This window comes from Pagrus pagrus, assembly GCF_965226575.1.
Source record: "Pagrus pagrus genome assembly, chromosome: 9".
NCBI lineage: Eukaryota > Metazoa > Chordata > Actinopteri > Spariformes > Sparidae > Pagrus > Pagrus pagrus.
In genome coordinates, this window is record NC_140193.1 from 33,439,705 (window position 1) to 33,460,932 (window position 21,228).

The window sequence follows — 21,228 nt, forward strand, 5'->3', positions numbered from 1 at the left end:
CAGCAACAGGCCACCAACCAGATGTTTCTGCAAATAATGGGCACTCTTGCAAGTGTTTGGTTCCCAGGTCAACCTCATTCCTCAACAATACCACCCTGGACCAAAACACCCCCACCAACATCAACACCAACACCTAGTGCCTGATCCATGCCACAGCTGTATCAGCCAACACAGCCTACATTCCTGCCGCCTATGATCCCTCCACATCAGCACCAGACACAATCTCCATCCTCCCAAAATGAGCATCCCACCACCTCATCCATTCTACATGAGATAAATAGTAAGCAGGACTACTACAACCTGTAAATTGTTGTTACACTTTTTTCTCTTTTTTTTTCAAATTAGGAAAGGCTTTGTTTATGTATGCCCTTAATGTGCACATTCATTACTGGCATTGTTTGAATTGCTATGCAGAACTTACTGTTTTTGGTTTAGTGTTATAAAGAATGTTAGACAGATTTTTTATGAAGAACTATGGCTTCTTTGTGTGTGTTTAGATTTCCAAGCAATATGCTACCTCATTTTCAAGGTTTTGTTCTTTTCAAGCTTCTGGGCTACACATGAGGTGAATATCCTATAAAGAATCATTTTTGATTGTTATACTACTTAAAGCTTTATTTTTTATTGTCATTTCAAGCTTAAAGCTTAATTTTGTTATTGTAATTTCAAGCAATCTACCAAAAAAACACTGTTGAAAACATGTCAGTTTATTTTCTAAATGGAGACAAAGCATTTTTTTTTGCACTGATGTGGCAACGTTACATTTGTCACAAGTTAAAAAGGCAATAAACAGTTTTTAAAAGCAAAAGTGTTTCCATTCTGTCCACTTTGAATCACACAAAACAGGTTCCCACGATACAGAATATGGTAGCACTTACAGTAGCACACATGAATCAGTAAAAATTAATTAATCAAGGGAGATAACAGCTCATAACTTTGGGAAGCTCAAACTGGCCTGTATTGTTTGTAAGGTTTTAACATTCACATTGTTGAAAAGTAGCTACGCAGTGCATTTCTGATGTAATTGTGTTGCTGTTGCGCATACCCCTGCTCATGATGTCCCACACTCTCACCCTCCTCTGTAACTCTTCTGTTATCTCTCTCAAGATAGTCCTCATTATGTACCTCACAGTAATTATGCAGCACACAACAAGCAGACACTATGCGGCTTACAAAAGTTATGTGGACATCACATTCTTTCATGAGGCAACGCCAGCGTCCTTTGAGGCGCCCAAAGGCATGCTCAACTGTCATACGGGCTTGACTTAATCTGTGGTTGAAGTTGAGCTGCTGTGGTGTTACTCCTCCTCCCTCTGGGTAAGGTCTCATGAGCCAAGTTAGCAGAGGGTAGGCCGAATCACCCAACAGACAAAGAGGCACGTCGACCCCCTCAAATGTTTCAGTCCAATGTGGTAAAAGAGTGCCTGCACTGCCAAGTTCATACAGTGACGAGAGGGAGAACACATGGGCATCATGTATCTTGCCTGGTCACCCAACATTAATGTCCCAAAATCTCATCCTATGGTCCACCACACCCTGCAAAATAATTGAATAGTCTCCCTTTCGATTGTAGTAACAAGATGAGTTGTCAGGTGGAGCTCTGATCTCAATATTGGTTCCATCTATTGCTCTTGCAACACTCCATGTGTCTCGAAAACCTTTTACTATCAGCCTGAACTCTGCTGCAGAGGGATGCTTAATGTACTGAGGCTTCATTACAACATTTATAGCAGTCACAACCTCTTGGGTGATAGAGCAACATGTTGATATCCCAACACCAAACGGGTGTGAGATAGACCTGTACTCTAGGTTCGTGGCTAACCTCCAAATACAAATTGCCACACGAACGTCTACAGGCACCGCCTGCCTGTATTTAGTGTTTTGGCGTGTCAGCCAGGGCCGGAGAGTGTCGCACAGTAGATTGAAACTGCCTCTTCGCATTCTGAAATTTTTCAGCCATTCCTGGTCCGTCCAGGCATTGTTGATGCAGGGCCACCAACTATCGCTATGTGGATATGTCCATATGCTCCTGTGTAACAGAAAGATATATTTGGTAAAATATAGATAATTATCATAGGTAAACTGCTGTTATTAATATTGTTGAATGAATTAGGCCAATGTCATTTTTGCTGTTTTTGCGAATCTACATTTTTAATAAGGTTTATCGCTTTGGATAAAAGTACTAAATACCCTAATATAAACATAAATGTAATTTGGACAGATATAAAACAGCATAGGTCTCTCCTCTTCTTGCTACCCACAAAAAGAGATTCATAGCTAACAAATAATTGGCTTTTTGTAATTTTACAAATTTGTAATTTCATGCTAATGTGTTAGGGAAACTCAGCCTTTAAAAGCAGACTCAACCTCAAAATTTCACCAGACAACATTAATTCAAAAGAGCACACGTTTGCTGTCTCTATTCACAAGAGGTGCAGGCTGTGTTGAAGACCACGGGCGTACCTGATCGATCTTCGGAAATATTGTCGGCTGATGAGCATGTCACAGTGTAGGAGGATGCGCCTCTGCCTGAACCGTCTTGATATGCTTCGTCGGTGACTCCAGTGCATCATTACATTGTTTTCCAGCCTCAGCCTTGCCTCATTTTCGAACTGTACCATTTGCCTACAGTGATGAGTGCAAACTACGTAATAAAGGATTACCAGGGCCAAGAGCAACCTGCGTAGTTGTCCCTCCATTGTTGAAAAGTGGCGCTCTGATAGTCTGCTCTTCTTTGTTTACTTCCGGGAGTTTTCCGCAAGGAAATTCGGACCAATTAGAGAGCAGTTTCCTCGCGCATCACACATTTTGGTCCGCTTGTAAATGCTGCCGTGTGAACACAAACCAAACTCGAGGCAATATGCAACATTGTAACAAGTTGGTCCCTGATTCGGACCAAAGCAAACGAACTATAGGTGTGAAAACGCCCTTAAACTCCTTCGCTTGGGTCAGGAGCTCACTCCCCAACCGGAGGGAGCAATCCACCTTTTTTCGGCAGAGAACCATGGCCTCAGATTTAGAGGTGCTGACCTTCATCCCGACCGCATCACAGTCGGCTGCAAACCGCCCCAATGCTTGCTGAAGGTCACGGGCTGAGGAAGCCAACAGAACCACGTCATCCGCAAAAAGCAAAGACGCAATTCTGAGGTTCCTATACCGGACACTCTCCTCACAATGGCTGTGCCTTGAGATGCTGTCCATGAATATCACAAACAGGATCGGAGACAGGGGGCAGTCCTGGCGGAGTCCAACACCCACTGGAAACGTATTCGACTTTGTGCCAAGTATACGGACACAACTCTCACTTTGGTCGTACAAGGACCGGATAGCTCATACCAATGGCCCCGGTACCCTATACTCCCTCAGTACCCCCCACAGAACTCCCTGGGGGACCCGGTCGAAGGCCTTCTCCAAGTCTACAAAACACATGAAGACTCTACTGATTCTACTGTTTTGACAATGCGCATGCGCGAGTAGCAACACGCGGACGCTGTGGAGGCTCTGTGTTTGGCAAACAATTAACGTAACTACTATGCTTAAAAATAAAACCTCTACATGGTTTTGACTTAAAAACTCAAGTGGAACATATGACCTAAACTTCTTGTTAAAACTGAAGTAAATACCGCCACGATGACTGAAAGGGGGACAGAGATGGTCGGCGAGACTGAAACTTTCGTTATCTCTGACACCTGCCCGGTGATTAAGGAAGATCAGGACAAAGGGAAGGAGCCCTCTTCTAAACGACCAAAACCTGGATCTTGGTCGGAATCAAATTCACCGGATAGTTCACCCTCTGCCCAGGTAAATCACCAGCTGTTGGCCTCTATTGAGATAAGACTCCGAAAGCTGGATATATTGGATGAGCTGCGGCAAGATGTTCAAGATCTGAAGCAGACCTCGGATTTCATATGCGCAACGCTGGATGAGTATAAGAAGAAAACTGACGGATTGGAAACCACATTCATCCAACTAGAAACAACGGTAAATCAGATGAAAACGGAAAATGGCCAGCTAAAGGAAAAAATGCTGGAGCTGACGACTAGATCTATGAGGGATAATTAGATTTTCTCCGGGATCACAGAAACTTCAGGTGAAGATGTGGAGAAAACACTGAAACAGTTCTTAATCAACGAATTACAGATGGATGTGGGGATGGTGAAAAAAATCCAGTTTGATTGTGTACATAGGCTCCAACGCAACAGAGAAAACCAAGGAAAGCCCCGTTTATTAATGGCGAAGTTTGAACGTTTCAAGGACAAAGCTTTTGTTAAAAGTTTCACCAAACACCTGGCGGGTAAGCCGTATGGTGTGAATGACCAATTAGGCTACGCATAGACAAAGAGGATAATAATGCAAGAATGAGTATAGAAAGAGGAAAGAGGGACTTGATCTGTTTGCCATATAAGTGAGTAAGATATTTTGTATCATTAATGATGGCCTCCACACATGTGTTAAGGTGGCTTTGCCTCTGCTGACCACCCAATTTTTATTTTTTTGTTTTATGTTGTGTGTCTATGTCTTTTTTATGTCTTTTCTGTTATCCTGTTTGGATCATTTGAGGTTTATTAGTAGGCCTGTGTGTATTTGTTGTATATGTGATGGTTTCAATATTATTAAAGAGTGTCTATGGACATAAATAGGTTGGTTAAAGGGAGTTATAACTGTAATGGGTTAGCTAACAACGTAAAAAGAAATGAGGTTTTCAAATGGCTTAAAGATAAATGTACATTTGACATTATATGTTTACAAGAAACACACTCTGTATCAAAGGATGAAATGAAATGGATGAGAGAATGGGGTGGACATATTTTCTTTAGTCATGGATTTAGCAATCAAAGGGGGGTATCAATCCTTATTGAAAAGAATATTGATTATGTAATTCATACAACTTTAAGAGATACAGAAGGAAGATGGATTATTGTAGACTGCACAATTAAATCTCTACGATTATGCTTAGTTAATTTATATGCACCATAAGTGAACATATGCGTTCAGATCATTCACTTATTACCCTTCAGGTGATGACTGATGATTTTCATAGAGGTCCAGGTTTCTGGAAGTTTAATCTGTCTTTACTACAGGATGATTTGTTTGTTGAAAACACAAAAACATTTATTTCTGATTTTTTTAAGTTTAATATTGGTAGTGCTAACCCTCATATGGTATGGGATTCCTTTAAGTGTTCGTTCAGGGGATACTGTATAAAATATTCTTCTTGGAAATATAGGTTGAACACACGTTATGAAAATGAATTGATTCAAGAGATTAAAAAGTTAAATGAAGAAATTGATGAGGACGGTGAAACTTGTTTAGATATATATGTTACTTTGGAAAATAAACAGAGAGAGTTAGAGAGACTCTACCATAAAAAAGCTAGTGGCATTATAATTAATTCCAGAGCTACATGGATGGAGAAGGGTGAGAAATGTACTGACTTTTTTTTAAAACTGGTTCATAGAAATCAAACAAGGAAAAATATAACTCAACTGGAGACTGAAGATGGATCTGTGTTATCATCGCCAATAAAAATTTTAGAGGAAGAAAAATCCTTTTTTCAAAATATTTACACTCTAGTAGAACAGAGTTGTCCACCTCCAGACCTCTACCAATCCTTTCTCCCCGACTCTTATCCAGAAAAATTGTCAGATTTACAGAAACAAGATTGTAAAGGTATGATTTATGAGGATGAGCTTCGTCAAGCAATAAATTCCTTTAAATCAGGTAAATCACCTGGACTAGATGGGATCCCTATTGAAGTTTATAAAATATTTTTTGATTATATAAAAGATCCCATTCTAGCATCTTTCAATCATTCTTTTGAGGTTGGTAGATTGTCTGGAACTCAACAAGAGGGACTGATCTTTCTTCTCCTAAAACAAGAGGCAAATGGTCAATACAAAGATCCAGTTAAATTAAAAAATTGGAGACCCTTAACTTTATTGTGTTGTGATAACAAAATATTGTCCAAATGTATCGCCTCTAGAAATAAAAAGGTTATGCATGGAATTATCGATAAAGATCAGAATGGATTTATTGAGGGTAGATTCATTGGGGATAGTATAAGACATCTCTTGGAAATTATTGAACTTTATGAGAAAGGGAAGAAACCTGGTTTAATTTTTGTGGCAGATTTTGAAAAAGCTTTTGATACTGTGAAATGGGAGTATATTTCTAAATGTTTGGAATTTTTCAACTTTGGTATCTCCTTGATAAGTTGGGTTAGAGTACTATATAATAATCCATTAAGTAGAATTATAAACAGTGGCCATTTATCACAAAGTTTTTTATTGTCTAGAGGAGTTAGACAGGGTTGTCCACTATCCCCATATTTGTTCCTGTTAGTAATAGAAACATCAGCGATAGAAATTAGGAATAATATTAATATTAAAGGTTTGAGTAATTATGGGTTAGAATCAAAGATTTCGTTATACGCGGATGATACAATTTTCTTTTTATCACCCAAAGAAAGGTATTTGAATGCATTACTCAAAGACTTGGATCAGTTTGCAGAATTGTCTGGTTTGAAACCAAATTATGAAAAATGTATTATTTTGCGATTAGGCTCGTTACATGGAACTGCGTTCAAATTTTCATGTAATCCAACATTGATGTGGTCAGATGGATCAATAGATATACTTGGCATCCATATTCCAAAAAGGATTGATGAACTGGTAAAAATTAACTTTGAGAATAAACTTCAAAAAATGAAAAAAGTGTTATGTCCATGGAAATCAACAACATTATCTTTATTTGGGAAAGTCACCCTGGTTAATTCATTGTGTACCTCTCAGTTTACTTATTTGTTAATGTCTCTTCCATCCCCAGACGAGGTTTTTCATAAGAAGTATGAGAAACTAGTCTTTAATTTTATATGGAATAATAAACCAGAAAAGATAAAGAGAAAATATTTATACAATTCCTTGGATGAAGGAGGTGTCAAATTAATTAATCTTAAGGCACTCAATCAGTCCTTAAACGCGTCTTGGGTACAGAAAATATATTGTAATCCCAACTGGAGTTCCTCATGCTTCTTACGCAATATACACCCAATATTTAAGTATAATTTATTTATGTTTGCACAGATTTCAAATACCCATTTTCAGTGTCTGCAAAACATTTTTGTAAACCTATCACCTTTTTTTAATGATATGATACAGGCATGGCTACATTTTCAATATTTTCCACCTGAGTCTGTGGATGCCATTTTGCAACAAATTATATGGTTTAATTCTAACATACTGATTAACAGATCACCTATTTTGTGGGAGCATTTTGTTGGAAAAGGTATTATTTTTGTAAATGATGTAATGGATATGAATGGTAACATTTATTCATATAAAACATTTTGTGAATTATTTGGTAAATTGTGTCTGTCTGTGTTAGTAGCTGCAATTCCCTTAGTTTGGAAGAAGAAAGTTAAAAATGCAAAAAGAAAATTGTTGGTATGCAAATCTCTTATAAAAAATTACTTATGGCTTAAAGGGAAAAAGATAAACCCCTTTATGTATAAGTTTTTCTTGAGGGCATATAATTTGAATAAGGAGCTAGATAAATTTCAGTCTTACTGGGAGGGGATATTTGATACCCCTTTGCCATGGCGACAGGTGTATAATTTAACATATAATTCTATTATAGATACAAAATCACAATATTTCCAAATCAAGATTCTATATAAAATTTTGCCCACAAGAAAAATGCTCTTCATTTGGGGGTTACAAGATGATCAAAACTGTCGTTTCTGTACAACCGAAATTGAAGATATGTTGCATCTTTTTTGGTTTTGCCCATATGTGGCTATGTTTTGGATGATCTTGGAAAAATGGTTAGCCTCAAACTCCCTTGTCTTGTCAATGTGCCCTCAAACAATAATTTTTGGTGACTTAAGTAATGGATGTCCAAATGTTTTAAATACAGTTATTTTACTGGGTAAGAGATTTATTTTTGAACTGAAAGGAAAATAATTTTTGACATTGTTTAACTTGATTTCTTTTTTGAAAATTTTTTTTTAGTTAGAGGGTATTATCGCAAATAGACAGCAAAAGACCGAGGACTATGAAAGAAAATGGAATACATTAAGGCCTTGTTTTAAAAGATTGAGGATGGTGAATTGTGTCTTTTTTCTCTTTTTTTGGAAATAGTGCTTTTTTTTTGTTTGTGTGGCTTTTTATTATGTATGTCATTTGTGAAAGATGTTTTGGTAGTTTTTGCGTGTCCTTGTGCTGTTTTAATGTAATAAAAAAAAAATTAAAAAAAAAACACATGAAGACTGGATAGGCAAACTCCCATGACCCCCCCAGCAAGCCTGCAAGGGTAAAGAGCTGATCGATTGTTCCACGGCCAGGACGGAATCCCCATTGTTCCTCCTGAATCTGAGGTTCGACGATCGGACGGACCCTCCTTTCCAGCACCCTGGAATAAACTTTCCCAGGGAGGCTAAGCAGTGTGATACCTCGATAATTAGCACACACTCTCCAGTCCCCCTTTTTAAAAATGGAAACCACCACCCCGGTCTGCCACTCCAGAGGTACCGTCCCCAACCTCCACACGACACTGCAAAGACGTGTCAGCCATGTCAGCCCAACAATGTCCAGAGCCTTCAGCATCTCAGGGCAAATCTCATCCACCCCTGGCGCCTTGCCACTGGCTTGACTACCTCAGTGACCTCTGCCAGGGATATGGACGAGTCTTCCCCCGAGTCTTCAGACTCTGCCTTATTTACAGAGGACGTGTTAGTCGGGTTCAGGAGGTCGTCGAAGTGCTCCTTCCACCGCCCGATGGTATCCCCAGTCCGGTTCAGCAGGTCCCCTCCCCGACTGAAAACAGCCTGGGCTGAGGCCTGCTTACCTTTTCTGAGCCGCCGATGGTTTGCCAGAACTTCCTTGAAGTCCTTCTCCATAGCCTCACTGAACTCCTCCCACACCCGGGTTTTTGCTTCAATGACTTGGGTTGTCGCCCCGACTGGCACCGATGATCGTCTGACCACTGCTCTTAGTGGCCACCTCTACAATGGAGGCTCTGAACATGGTCCATTCGGATTCCATGTCCCCAGTCTCCCCCGGGATGAGCCAAAAGTTCTTCCGGAGGTGGGAGTTGAAGACCTGACGGACCGGGGCCTCCGCCAGACATTCCCAGTTCACCCTCACTACCCGTGTGGGTTTCCCAGGTCTGTCCGGCAGCCTCCCCCGCCACCTGATCCAACTCACCACCAGGTGGTGATCAGTTGACAGCTCCGCTCCTCTCTTCACCCGAGTGTCCAAGACATACGGCCGCAGGTCTGATGATACGACCACAAAGTCTATCATCGACCTTTGGCCTAAGGTGGCTTGGTACCAGGTACACTTATGCGCCACCCTATGCTCGAACATGGTGTTCGTTATGGCCAATCCATGACTAGCACAGAAGTCCAATAACAAAACACCCTTCGGATTTAGATCGGGCAGGCCGTTCTCCCCAATCACCCCCCTCCAAGTTTCCCCATCGTCAGCCACGTGAGGGTTAAAGTCCCCCAGAAGTCCCCAGGCGGAGTCCCTTCCAAGACACCACCCAAGGACTTCAAGAAGGCCGGGTATTCTGAGCTGCTGTTCGGTGCATACGCACACACAACAGTCAGAGCCTTCCCCCCAGCGACCTGCAGTTACATGGAGGCGACCCTCTCGTCCCTCGAGGAGAACTCCAACACAGCGGCGCTCAGCCGGGGGCTTGTGAGTATCCCCACACCCGCCCGGCGCCTCTCACCCTGGGGAACTCCAGAAAAGTAGAGAGTCCAGCCCCTCTCAAGGAGTTTGGTTCCAGAACCGGTGCTGTGCGTGAAGGTGAGCCCAACTATATCTAGTTGGTACCGCTCTACCTCCCACACCAGCTCCGGTTCCTTCCCCGCCAGAGAGGTGACATTCCACGTACCGAGAGCTAGTCTGCGAAGCCGGGGGTCAGGACGCCCAGGTCCCCCCCTTCGCCTACTGCCTAATGTACATTGCACCCAACCCCATCGCTCTCCCCTGCGGATGGTGAGTCCACAGGGGCGTGGCCCCAAGCTCCATCCCCGGGTCTGGCTCCAGGGGAGGGCCCATGGTGCCCCCATACCGGGCGAGGTACTCTGTCCCTGTAGTTGCCGATTAATAGGATCTTTTTGTGCTTGGCAACGTGACACTTCCCATGATGATTCCAAAGGGGTCACATATCCAGTCGTCATCCCTCTGTATCTCGGGAAAGTAGTCATTAAACCATTCCAGAAGATTATTCAGATGTGTCGTGATCATTTTCCTCATTAAAATTTTTCCTGCCGTGTACAGTTGCTGTCCCTCATGACAGGCATTCGGTGTCGTATTTACGTTTTGCCATGCTCAATAAGCATTTAAAATCAAACTTTGCGGCTGTTCTTCTATGCTGTGAAATGGTGGGTGTCAATTAGCATTACAGGGCAGTATCGCCACCTACTGTTAAGGAGTGTGAATAGACTGCGCTGCGTTGCATAAAAAGTCTCCTTCAAAATCAAAGCACAGGATTTTTTTCTCAACATTTTTTTTTGCCTGGGCAAAGGTCCGCAACCGACTGAAAACCAGTTGAGAACCACTGCACTACAGGACATTAGGCCCTCATGACACCCTCATGGCACACCAGCAGCCTGCTGGAGGTCATTTTGTAGGGCTCTGGCAGTGCTCCTCCTCTTGCTCCTCGCACAAAAGAGCAGATCTGGTCCTGCTGCTGGGTGGATGCCCTTCTACAGCTCTGTCCAGCTCTTTGTGTAACAGCCAGTCTCCTGGGATCTCCTCCATGCTCTTGAAACTGTGCTGGGAGACACAGCAAACCTTCTTACGATCGCACGTATGGATGTGCCATCCTGGAGGAGCTGGAATACCTGTGCAACCTGATTGGGCTGCAGGTACTGCCTTATGCTACCAGTGACAAGGATGCTAGCATAACGCAAAACTAGAGATGAATCAGTCAGGAAGGATCAGGAGAGAGCAATTGTCTGTGGCCACCACATGAAGAACCATTCCCTCTTTGGGGTGGTTGTCTTGCTTTTGTCTCTCCATTGCACCTGTTGTCTCTTTCATTTGCACCAAAGCAGCTGAAACTGATTCACAGTCACTTGTACTTCTTAAATGGACAGATTGATATCCCTGAAGTTTACATTTAGTCCAGTCTTAGAGTCTTCAGTTCTTTTTATTGCACCACCATCACCTAATTCACTCATCAAATCATGTTGGAGATTATGTGAATATTTCTAACTATGATAGGAATGTTCCTTCAGACATGACAGTTTATTGTTGACTGATCAGTGTGCCATGTGTCTAAAGCTTCATATAGATTAGTTTTATGTAAACATTAATGTACAGTTAATGTTTCAGTGCAGGGTAAGAGCTGCCTTAATGTTCACAATAGCCCTTTTCAAACAGAGACTCTGCATTATCTCCACAGCGGAGGTTCGCCAATTCTCCGCCTTTGTGTGTTCACACTGAACCAAGCAGCTCCGGCGCAAAGCCGCACCAGTGTGCCAATTCATACAACTCTGATACCCCTAAATAAAATCCAGTGCAACCAATTGCCTTCAGAAGTCACCTAAATTAGTAAATGGAGTCTACCTGTGTGTAATCTAATCTCAGTATAAATACAGTTGTTCTGTGAAGGCCTCAGAGGTTTGTTAGAGAACATTAGTGAACAAACAGCATCATGAAGCCCAAGGAACACACCAGGCAGGTCAGGGATAATGTTGTGGAGAAGTTTAAAGCAGGGTTAGGTTATGAAAAAATATCCCAAGCTTTGAACATCTCACGGAGCACTGTTCAATCCATCATCCGAAAATGGAAAGAGTATGGCACAACTGCAAACCTACCAAGACATGGCCATCCACATAAATTGACAGGCTGGGCAAGGAGAGCATTGATCAAGCAGCCAAGAGGCCCATGGTAACTCTGGAGGAGCTGCAGAGATCCACAGCTCAGGTGGGAGAATCTGTCCACAGGACAACCAATAGTCGTCCACTCCACAAATCGGGCCTTTATGGAAGAGTGGCAAGAAGAAAGCCATTGTTGAAATAAAGCCATAAGAAGTCCCGTTTGCAGTTTGCCACACAGAGCAAACATGTGGAGGAAGGTGCTCTGGTCAGATGAGACCAAAATTGAAGATTTGGCCTAAATGCAAAACGCTATGTGTGGCGGAAAACTAACACTGCACGTCACCCTGAACACACCATCCCCACCGTGAAACATGGTGGCGGCAGCATCATGCTGTGGGGATGCTTTTCTTCAGCAGGGACAGGGAAGCTGGTCAGAGTATTTTTTTTGCGGTCAAATTCCAACAGAAATATTCCAGGGGATACAATATTATTAGGATGGATTCTCAAAGAAAGACAGTTGGCCCGAGACATAAGAACGTGTCATGGGAAAGAACACAGTAAAAGTATTGATAATATAATAATAATAAAATAAAAGAATAAATAAAATAATAATAATAATAAAAAAATAAAATAATCAACAATAACAATAATAAAATATAAGAGTAAAAACAAAAAAAAATGACATACATATCCTACAAAAATACATACATACACACATAAATATATTGACAAGACAGAAGGGACTTGACGTCTAGAAGGACTAGATGAGAGGTGAGAGAGCCAGTGGGAAAATCAACTTACAGCATGTTTTTCAAAGAGTCAGCGGTGCTATGCCAGGTGCTAAGGGTGCTCTCATTGGCACCATTAATCTGAGCTGTTAAAGCTCCATGTATATGGCGTCCAAAAGAGAGAGAATCCAAGACTGAGTAGTCAGAGAATGAGGTGACTTCCAGCGAGTTGCAATCATTTTCTTGGCTGCTGTCAGTCCAGCAAAGATGACTCTCTTTTTTGAGTTTAGAAATATTGAGGATTGACAGATTATTTAAAATCAACACACATATAGTTACAGGTACTGTATCATCTATCAAATCAGATAATTTGGATGCAACATTGCCCCAAAATTGTCTAACAGGAGGACAGTCCCAGAACATAAATGTGCCCTGGGTTTTCAATGAGCACGGCTCATTAATAATTTTCATGTGATGGAGTTTAACAGCGGTGAGGTATGTTCTGTGCAAGAAATTAAAGTGAATTTGCTGATGATCTGGATTACGAGATGCATCATGAATGCTGGACCACATTGCGTCCCAATCAAAATCCTGAGCTAGGTCTGGGCAATCTCTCCTCCAGACTCTCTCCACAGGGAGTAAAACAAGGTCTGTTACCTGCAAAAAATGATACAGTTTGGATACCATACCCTTAGCTCTGTTTTGTTTAGTTAATAAATCTCGGAGTGGGTGGGTAGGTAAAGGACATGTGCTCTAAGCGCTGACCTTAGCTGTAAATTAGGGGTGGAGCCGAACCCGAATACGGTATTCGGAAAGACACAAATAACGTGTTTTTTACAAATACTTATTTCGAACAAATACTTTGAAAAATATTTGTATTCGGGAACAAGAAAAGCATCGTATTAAAAAGCTACGTTTCCTCATGAGACCGCAGTACATGCCCGGATGAGTGAGTGAGTGACGTTCAGGAGTCGGGGGTGGGGGCGTCAAAACACCGCTGTTCCGACCCCCCCCCGCCCCCGCAGCTGTCCATGGTGCTGCTGAACCAGGTGACGTTGTTTACACTCTGCGTTGTGGCTTGTCTGTGAAACGCGCGTTGCTCAGGGACTGGGCAGATCTGTCCCACTTGCTTTGTCCCTCACTCCGTTGGGAGATCTTCCACAGAGTAAAAGAAATACACGTTGTTTCTCTCCCCCGCTCCGCTCGAGCGCGGCTGAACGCGGCTTGAGCCCACTTCACGGGCGCGAGGCTGCTGCAGCCGGCGACCCTGCTGACAGCAGACCGGGGGAGAAAAAACATTCTTTGCTCGGTGCTTTGGTTGGGTTTTAGGCAATGAAGAAGCATAATGACAGTTAGCTATAGGCTACTATGTCATATTATTTACAGATTAAGTTTAGTTCTTGGAATTCTGTGCATTAGAAAGAACAGTTTTTAAGTATTATTTGTTTTTATTCTGTCTGTTCAACGTCCTCCAACAAGGACGGGTGGTGGTGGGGTTCATAATGTTCACAATGATATTTTATTAGTTGTTGGTTTAACCATGGATGAGGTAATGGCTGTTATGTTATTTTCTTTTCAGTGACATTCCTTGTTACATGTTCATTGCTGGATTTATGGAAAAAACATCAACCAATATTGCATATCCATAATTATTATAATGGATAATTAAAGAATACTTACACTATAATAAAAATTAGAAGTGTAACTCAAAAAAAAAAAAAATTTTTACGCCTATTTTGAATTTTACTCGAATACAAATACAAATACTTTTCCCCCCTCAACAAATACAAATACAGATACAAATATCGGCTGCTCTGCACACCCCTACTGTAAATAAAAGAAAAAAGTGGAACTTGGCAGATCGAATGCATCCTTAGTATCAGCAAAAGAGAGTAATCCGAAATCATTAAAAATGTCTTTTAAATAGTGAACACCCCTCTGTTCCCACTGGGGAGCACAGATAGGTCTCCCCCCAATTAGAAGTGCCTTGTTATTGAATATTGGAGAAAAGATGTGCCACTTGCAGGAAAGATGACAGTGTGTTTCAACTAATCTCCATACCAGCACAAGATGAGAGATAATGGGGTCAAGGCGTAGTTGACACTGTTTTTTAGGAATGTTGCTAAAAAGAATGTCTTGAAGTGTCCATGTCTGAACTATATTGCTCTCTAGCATGCGCCAAGAGACAGAAGAATGAGTATCAAACCAGGAGAGCAGTGGCCTGAGCACGAACAACCAAGAATAGAGTTTAAAATTAGGGACAGCCAGGCCACCATCCTCCCTCCTTCTCTGAAGAATAGACAGTTTCAGACGCGGCCTCTTCCGGTTCCAAATGAATTTGGAGGTTGCAGATTGGAGCTTGCTCCAGTAATCAGATGGAGGGGGAAGAGGAACCATAGAGCTTACGAAATTGATCTGGGGCAGAATATTCATTTTAACAATAGAGATACGGGCACGAATAGACATAGGGAGGTCAATCCACCGGTCCATGTCCCTCAAGATCTTATTCAGGACAGATGAATAGTTATGCTTAATAATCTGATTTAAAGAAGAAAATATTTCAATTCCTAAATACTTAAAGTGTTGTACTATGGGAATATTGGCCGGAAGGACAGATGTTTTTGCAGTGTCATTTAGATGTAAGAGAGCAGATTTGGACCAGTTAATTTTAAAACCTGACATATTACCAAACTCCTCACAGATGGTCAAAAGGTGTGGTACCGACTGAGCAGGATTTTCCAAGAAAACTAAAACATTGTCCGCATATAGCGACAGCTGGTGTTGGGTGTTATAAACAGAGATGGGGGAGATCAAATCAGACTGACGAAGCTAGTGGCTCCAAGGAGAGCACAAATAGTGCAGGGCTTAACGGACAGCCCTGGCGTGAGGACCTGGAGACTGAGAAGAGGGAGGAGTATGTTTGACCAGTAAGTACCTGTGCTGAGGGGCCTGAGTATAGTGTCTTAATCATACCGATAAAAGTGTTACCGAAACCCATTGCTTCTAAAACAGACCATAAATACGACCATTCTAGTCGGTCAAAGGCCTTCATAGCATCAAGTGAGAGTACAGACATGGGTGTTTTATTATCTGTTGCAGTGTCAACTATGTGAAGTAGGCGTCTAACATTATCTGCTGCAAGCCGCGACTTTATCAAGCCTGTCTGATCAGGATTGACTAATGATGGCATGTGGTGCTCAAGGCGGCGAGCAAGGAGCTTTGCAAAAAATTTTAAGTCAGAATTTAGGAGACTGAGGGGACGGTAGCTAGAGCAGGCAATAAACTGATTAATATATGCTTCATTTTTTAATAACGAGGTATTAAAACGCCATCTGGCTGCACGTTTAGATAGACGGCCCAGAGTTGCTGAACAGAAGACACCTTTATGGTCTGACAGAGCTATCGGGAGTAAAACAGCGGTATTAATACGATGAAAGTGCTGGGGGGAAGCAAAAAGGAAGTCTATTCTAGAAAAAGATTTATGTCGGCCAGAGAAAAAAGTGTAGTCTTTGATGGAGGGGTTTATTAAAGCAACACTAGGTAGTTTGGAGTCATTACTACCCCCGGCTGGTTGAGAGGCGCAATTATCTGTTACTAGAGTCGTAAATACTGTCGCTGTATGAGCATCCCTGGGGAAAATGAATACACGTGAATTTGTTGACAGAGCCGGCGAATCATGAAATCGTCGGAAAAAACCTCAACCGAGTGCCAACAACAAGCTAGATTCAGAGTTAGCAGTTGGTAGTTTGTTAGCATATAGGCTGCACAGCACATCAGCATGCTAGAATTATTCTCATACCGAGTTGGTTGTAGTGATTGCACCGACTAAGTTACTTCCAAAACACGACGCTTGGGCGTGAATGTGTTTAGTAACGTCTGAAAATATAACTATGTTTTCGGGAGTTACTGAGTACAATCGCAAGTTGACGTTGTGTTCGGCTTAATAACTACAACCAACTCGGTATGACAACAGTAAGTAGCATGCTAACGTTACCTCCCGATCCCGATCACACTGTTCAACAATTACGTTGATTATCTGCATGAACTAAGGAATCCGCAACTTTTCAAGACAAGAAGTTCATAGTGTTTTAGTAAGTTAGTCATCGTCTAAAGTCACTTCATGAAAACATGCAAGCTGACGTTGTGTTCGGCGTAATAACTACAACCAACTCGGTACAACAGTAGCTAAGTAGCATGCTAACGTTACCTCCCAATCACACTGTTCAACTATTACGTTGATTATCTGCATGAACTAAGGAATCCGCAACTTTTCAAGACAAGACGTTCATAGTGTTTTAGTAAGTTAGTCATCGTCTACAGTCACTACATGAAAACGTGCAAGCTGACGTTGTGTTTGGTGCAATAACTACAACCAACTCGGGACGACAACAGTAGCTAAGTAGCATGCTAACGTTACCGATAACAACAATAGCCTGACGTTACCTCCCGATCACACTGTTCAACAATTATGTTCAATATCTGCATGAACTGAGAAATCTGCAACTTTACAAGACAAGACGTTCATAGTGTTTTAGTAAGTTAGTCATCGTTTACAGTCACTACATGAAAACGAGCAAGCTATTGAAACGGACAGCATTAGCTTATCTCCCGGCCTTATTACGGTTATAAACTGTGGACAAATAGAACCCCAAAACACCACATAACAACAAATCAACTCAAAGTAAAAGTCGGTAAGATATGTATAATATAAATATATATATAATATACATAATATATATATATATAAATATAAATATGTATATATGTAATATATGACTTACAAATCCAGTAGCATCAAGGCTAGGTCGCCATCAGTTCTTTCAGCTCACACCACCGAGCGTAAGCTGGTCCAATATTTATCCATGTCCGGCTCATGTTATATCACTTTCTCTTTTTCTTTTCTTCGCCTCCTCAGACAATACCTTCTTGGCTTTTTTAGCTGGCTTGGCCATGGCGTTGGTTTACAAAAAATCCAAGTAGCTGCTGGCTAAATCCACCGACGAATAAACGTGTCGTAAAGCAGGTCGCACTAGACTTCTTTACGTCAGGTATGTCGCTACCCGCTCTGGGAAGTTACACAGTGCGGTTTCTGCTGGCGCGACCCCGCTCAGGCTGCAGAGGCGTCACCGTTCATCCTATTAACCGTTATTCTACCACTTAACTGAGTTTAGAAATATTATTTTAAGGTCGAAAAGCTACCTAGTGTTGCTTTAATCACCACATATCCACAAGCCCCAAATTACTGGCCCAAAATTTTAGAGCATTTCTAACAATTCTATGTGTTAGCAATTCTAACATTTTTGATGTAATTAAATTGTAGAAATTGCTGTCGAAATCATTAGGAGCATATGCTGATATAAGAGCTATTTTCCTTGAATTAAATTCTATTCTAGCAATCACAAGTCTACCCATGTCATCTGCCCAGGATGTTATAATTCTCATTGGAAGACTGCGTCTAACAACAATGGCCACACCTTTAGTTTTCGTGTCAGCAGAGGAGAATGCTACAGTGTGAAAAAATCTATTAGCAAGACGACCAGCATCAGCTTTCAACAAATGCATCTCTTGCAACAATGCTATGTCAATATTCTTTCTTTTCGAAGCTGGTCAGAGTTGATGGGAAGATGGATTGAGCCAAATACAGGGCAATCTTGGAAGAAAACTTGTTAGAGTCTGCGACTTGAGACTTGAGACATGGACGGAGGTTCACCTTCCAGCAGGACAATGACCCTAAACATACAGCCAGAGCTACAATGGAATAGTTTAGATCAAAGCATATTCATGTGTTAAAATGGCCCAGTCAAAGTCCAGACCTAAATCCAATTGAGAATCTCTGGCTTGAAAAATTGCTGTTCACAGACACTCTCCATCCAATCTGACCAAGCTTGAGCTATTTTGCAAGGAAGAATGGGCAAAAATTTCAGTCTCTAGATGTGCAAAGCTGGTAGAGGCATACCCCAAAAGACCTGCAGCTGTCATTGCAGCAAAAGGTGGTTTTACAAAGTATTGACTCAGGGGGGCTGAACACTTTTACACGCCACACTTTTCTTTTTTTTATTTGTAAAAAAAAAATTGAAAACCATGTATCATTTTCCTTCAACTTCACAATTATGCGCCACTTTGTGTTGGTCTATCACATAAAATCCAAATAAAATCCATTTATGTTTGTGGTTGTTACAGGACAAAATGTGGAAAAATTCAAGGGGTATGAATACTTTTGCAAGCCACTGTACCTGCTGACTGTTTACAATCATATGGATGCTGTTATAATGTGTTGTGATTGAGATCCTGACCCACCATGCATCGTGGAAAGTGACAAAGTTACGTTTTTCGCTCTAAGTTACATTATTACATAATCACCACCATCAGTAAACAGGACACTGTCTGACTCTCTCACTCGTGGGGAGGGATGCTGTTTTCTGGGAGAAAGTTCACTGAAGTCTTGGTCGGGGGGACTGACCGTCGCAGTGACTTTTTTCAAGACAGTAACTACAACAACACAATAGTGGAAGGAGACAAACACTTGGTGAGTTAAAGTTTTTTGCCAGGGACAGACGCTGTTTTTCGGCCAGAAATGTGACAAAGAGTCGGTAGGACAGACAGGATGACAGACAGGATGACAGACACTTTTCTGCGTATAACTGCAGATTTTTCCTCATAAGTTGCCAATGACAATACCATGATGTCCATAGCTGTCTCTGACCCTACATGGGCGACGGATTGATCATAAAAGCAATCATGTTACGTGGAAAAAAAAAAAAAATTATATATATATATATGGGGATTTCAATATTTCTCAAGAAAAAAACTTCTGCAAAATAATGTGTTCCGATATGTATTTCGATATTAACTGTATGAATGAGGAAAGGAAACCTGCTTCAGGCTCAGCCGGAGGGGAGGAGTCAGAGAGAAACTCAAGAGTTTGTTAAAGAAAACATGTCAGTGAGCAGCTTAGCTTCACAGAGCCAGTTACTGCAGTAACTGAGCCAGAATTCTAAAAGTTATCTCTTTTTTTTTAATGGAAAATCCAGAGTTTTCCTCACCTCAGGCTTAACATTCTCATGGTTTTCACTAATCCTGCTTGCTGAAACAGGGCTCTGAAATATGAAACAGGATCTGTGCTTAGTTAGGTAACTTCAGAGTTAATCCTGGGTTTTCAGTACTAGGATGGTGGTTCACATCCATCATCATGGTAATTTGTGCTGCACACCTAACCTGCTCCGGACCAGGTGATGATTGAGGTAACGGATCCAAACATATGAAAGCACCACCTTCTGGCCAATCAATTTTCTGGAAAATTGTGTAATTATCCAGAAAAGATCCCGTGGAGCTCAGTGCATGGATCATAATGGGTGTATTCCTGTGTTGGAGACCCCTAACACTTAAGACGCAAATATTACAAAAGGTAATAGTAGTTAGTCTTATTATAATACAACTCCAAAGAAGAGAGTTAGAAGTGAAACCCCTAACCATAACTTGATAAACATACCATTCTCAAGCTTAAAGTGAAACTCTCGCCTAAATGCAACCTAGGCTGTTTTTGTGAAGGAACTCGAGTCAAATCTTTGTGTAAAAGCATAATTACGACGAAAAAGCCACTTTTAAGATTTACTATATTTTCGTTTTCGGGTCAAAATCATTTTCATTGGTGTGCTAGGGGCAACATTACGGTAGCATCAAAATCGCTATTTTTAAAACATTAAGAAGACTCGACACAACATGAAACTTTGCTCGTAGTATCACCAGGGTCTCTACACATGAACACGAGCATTGAGAACATTGTTTGTGTACACAGAGTTTACTAAAAAGAAGGTTTTTGAATGACTCACGCTAGCACTAGCTTGCTCCACTCGCCGCCGTCCTGCCAGTCGAGAAGAGTCGATCCCTGAGTGCGACGTAACATGGAGGAGAGTAAAGGTGGAAAGCTCCTAAAGCGTTGCACTCACTGCTTTTACACAAAGGTTTGACTCGGTTCCTTCACAAAAAAAGCCTAGGTTGCATTTTGGCGAGCGTTTCACTTTAAATCTTAGACAACAGTTATCTACTGTAATACAGATGTACCTCACTGTCCACCACCCCGTTCTTGTCACGATGTGGTGCCTCGTAAGCATCCATTTGCTGGCGTGAAACCTTGGCGAGCCTCTCAGCCAGCTCCCTCCAGCGTCCAGCCACCTCCACAGCCGTGGTCAGTAGGACAAAGTCCATGACCAGTCTGGCCACGAGACCCTGACAATCCATCTTCAACAGGGCCTGCAGAGAAAGGACAAAAAAGGACTTTAGTGATAAATCAATAAAAGAGTACTTAAAGTTACAGTCTGAAATGATGGAGGTAGATCCCGAATTCTGGAGAAAAAAAATGACGTATGAGCTCTGACTAGGAATCAGTGGACATGGTGAGAGAGAGGACCACAGTGAATTGTGTCCAGTGAAGATGGAAACTAGGGGTGGGGGAAAAAATCGATTCACATAAGAATCGCGATTTGAATCATCCACGATTCTGAATCGATTCATAAACTTCAAAAATCGATAAAAAAATAAAAATAAAATAATAATTTTTATATATATATATATATATATATATATATATATATATATATATATATATATATTGAAAAATCACACAAAACACCAATTTGTGTTATTTGTGTACAGTTTATGTTTGTA

The 21,228-nt window shown here is 41.4% G+C and overlaps 1 protein-coding gene across 4 annotated transcripts in view; it reads right to left on the minus strand.

Annotated features, from left to right (window-relative positions):
* Positions 1–21,228, minus strand: part of LOC311263097 (SH3 domain-binding protein 4) — a 183,812-nt gene that overhangs the window by 20,899 nt on the left and 141,685 nt on the right. For all 4 annotated transcript variants that reach the window (XM_084362977.1, XM_084362978.1, XM_084362979.1 and 1 more), the window contains exon 4: positions 20,626–20,814. In XM_084362977.1, coding sequence (XP_084219103.1) covers positions 20,626–20,814 — 189 coding nt within the window. The remainder of the gene's footprint in view (positions 1–20,625; positions 20,815–21,228) is intronic.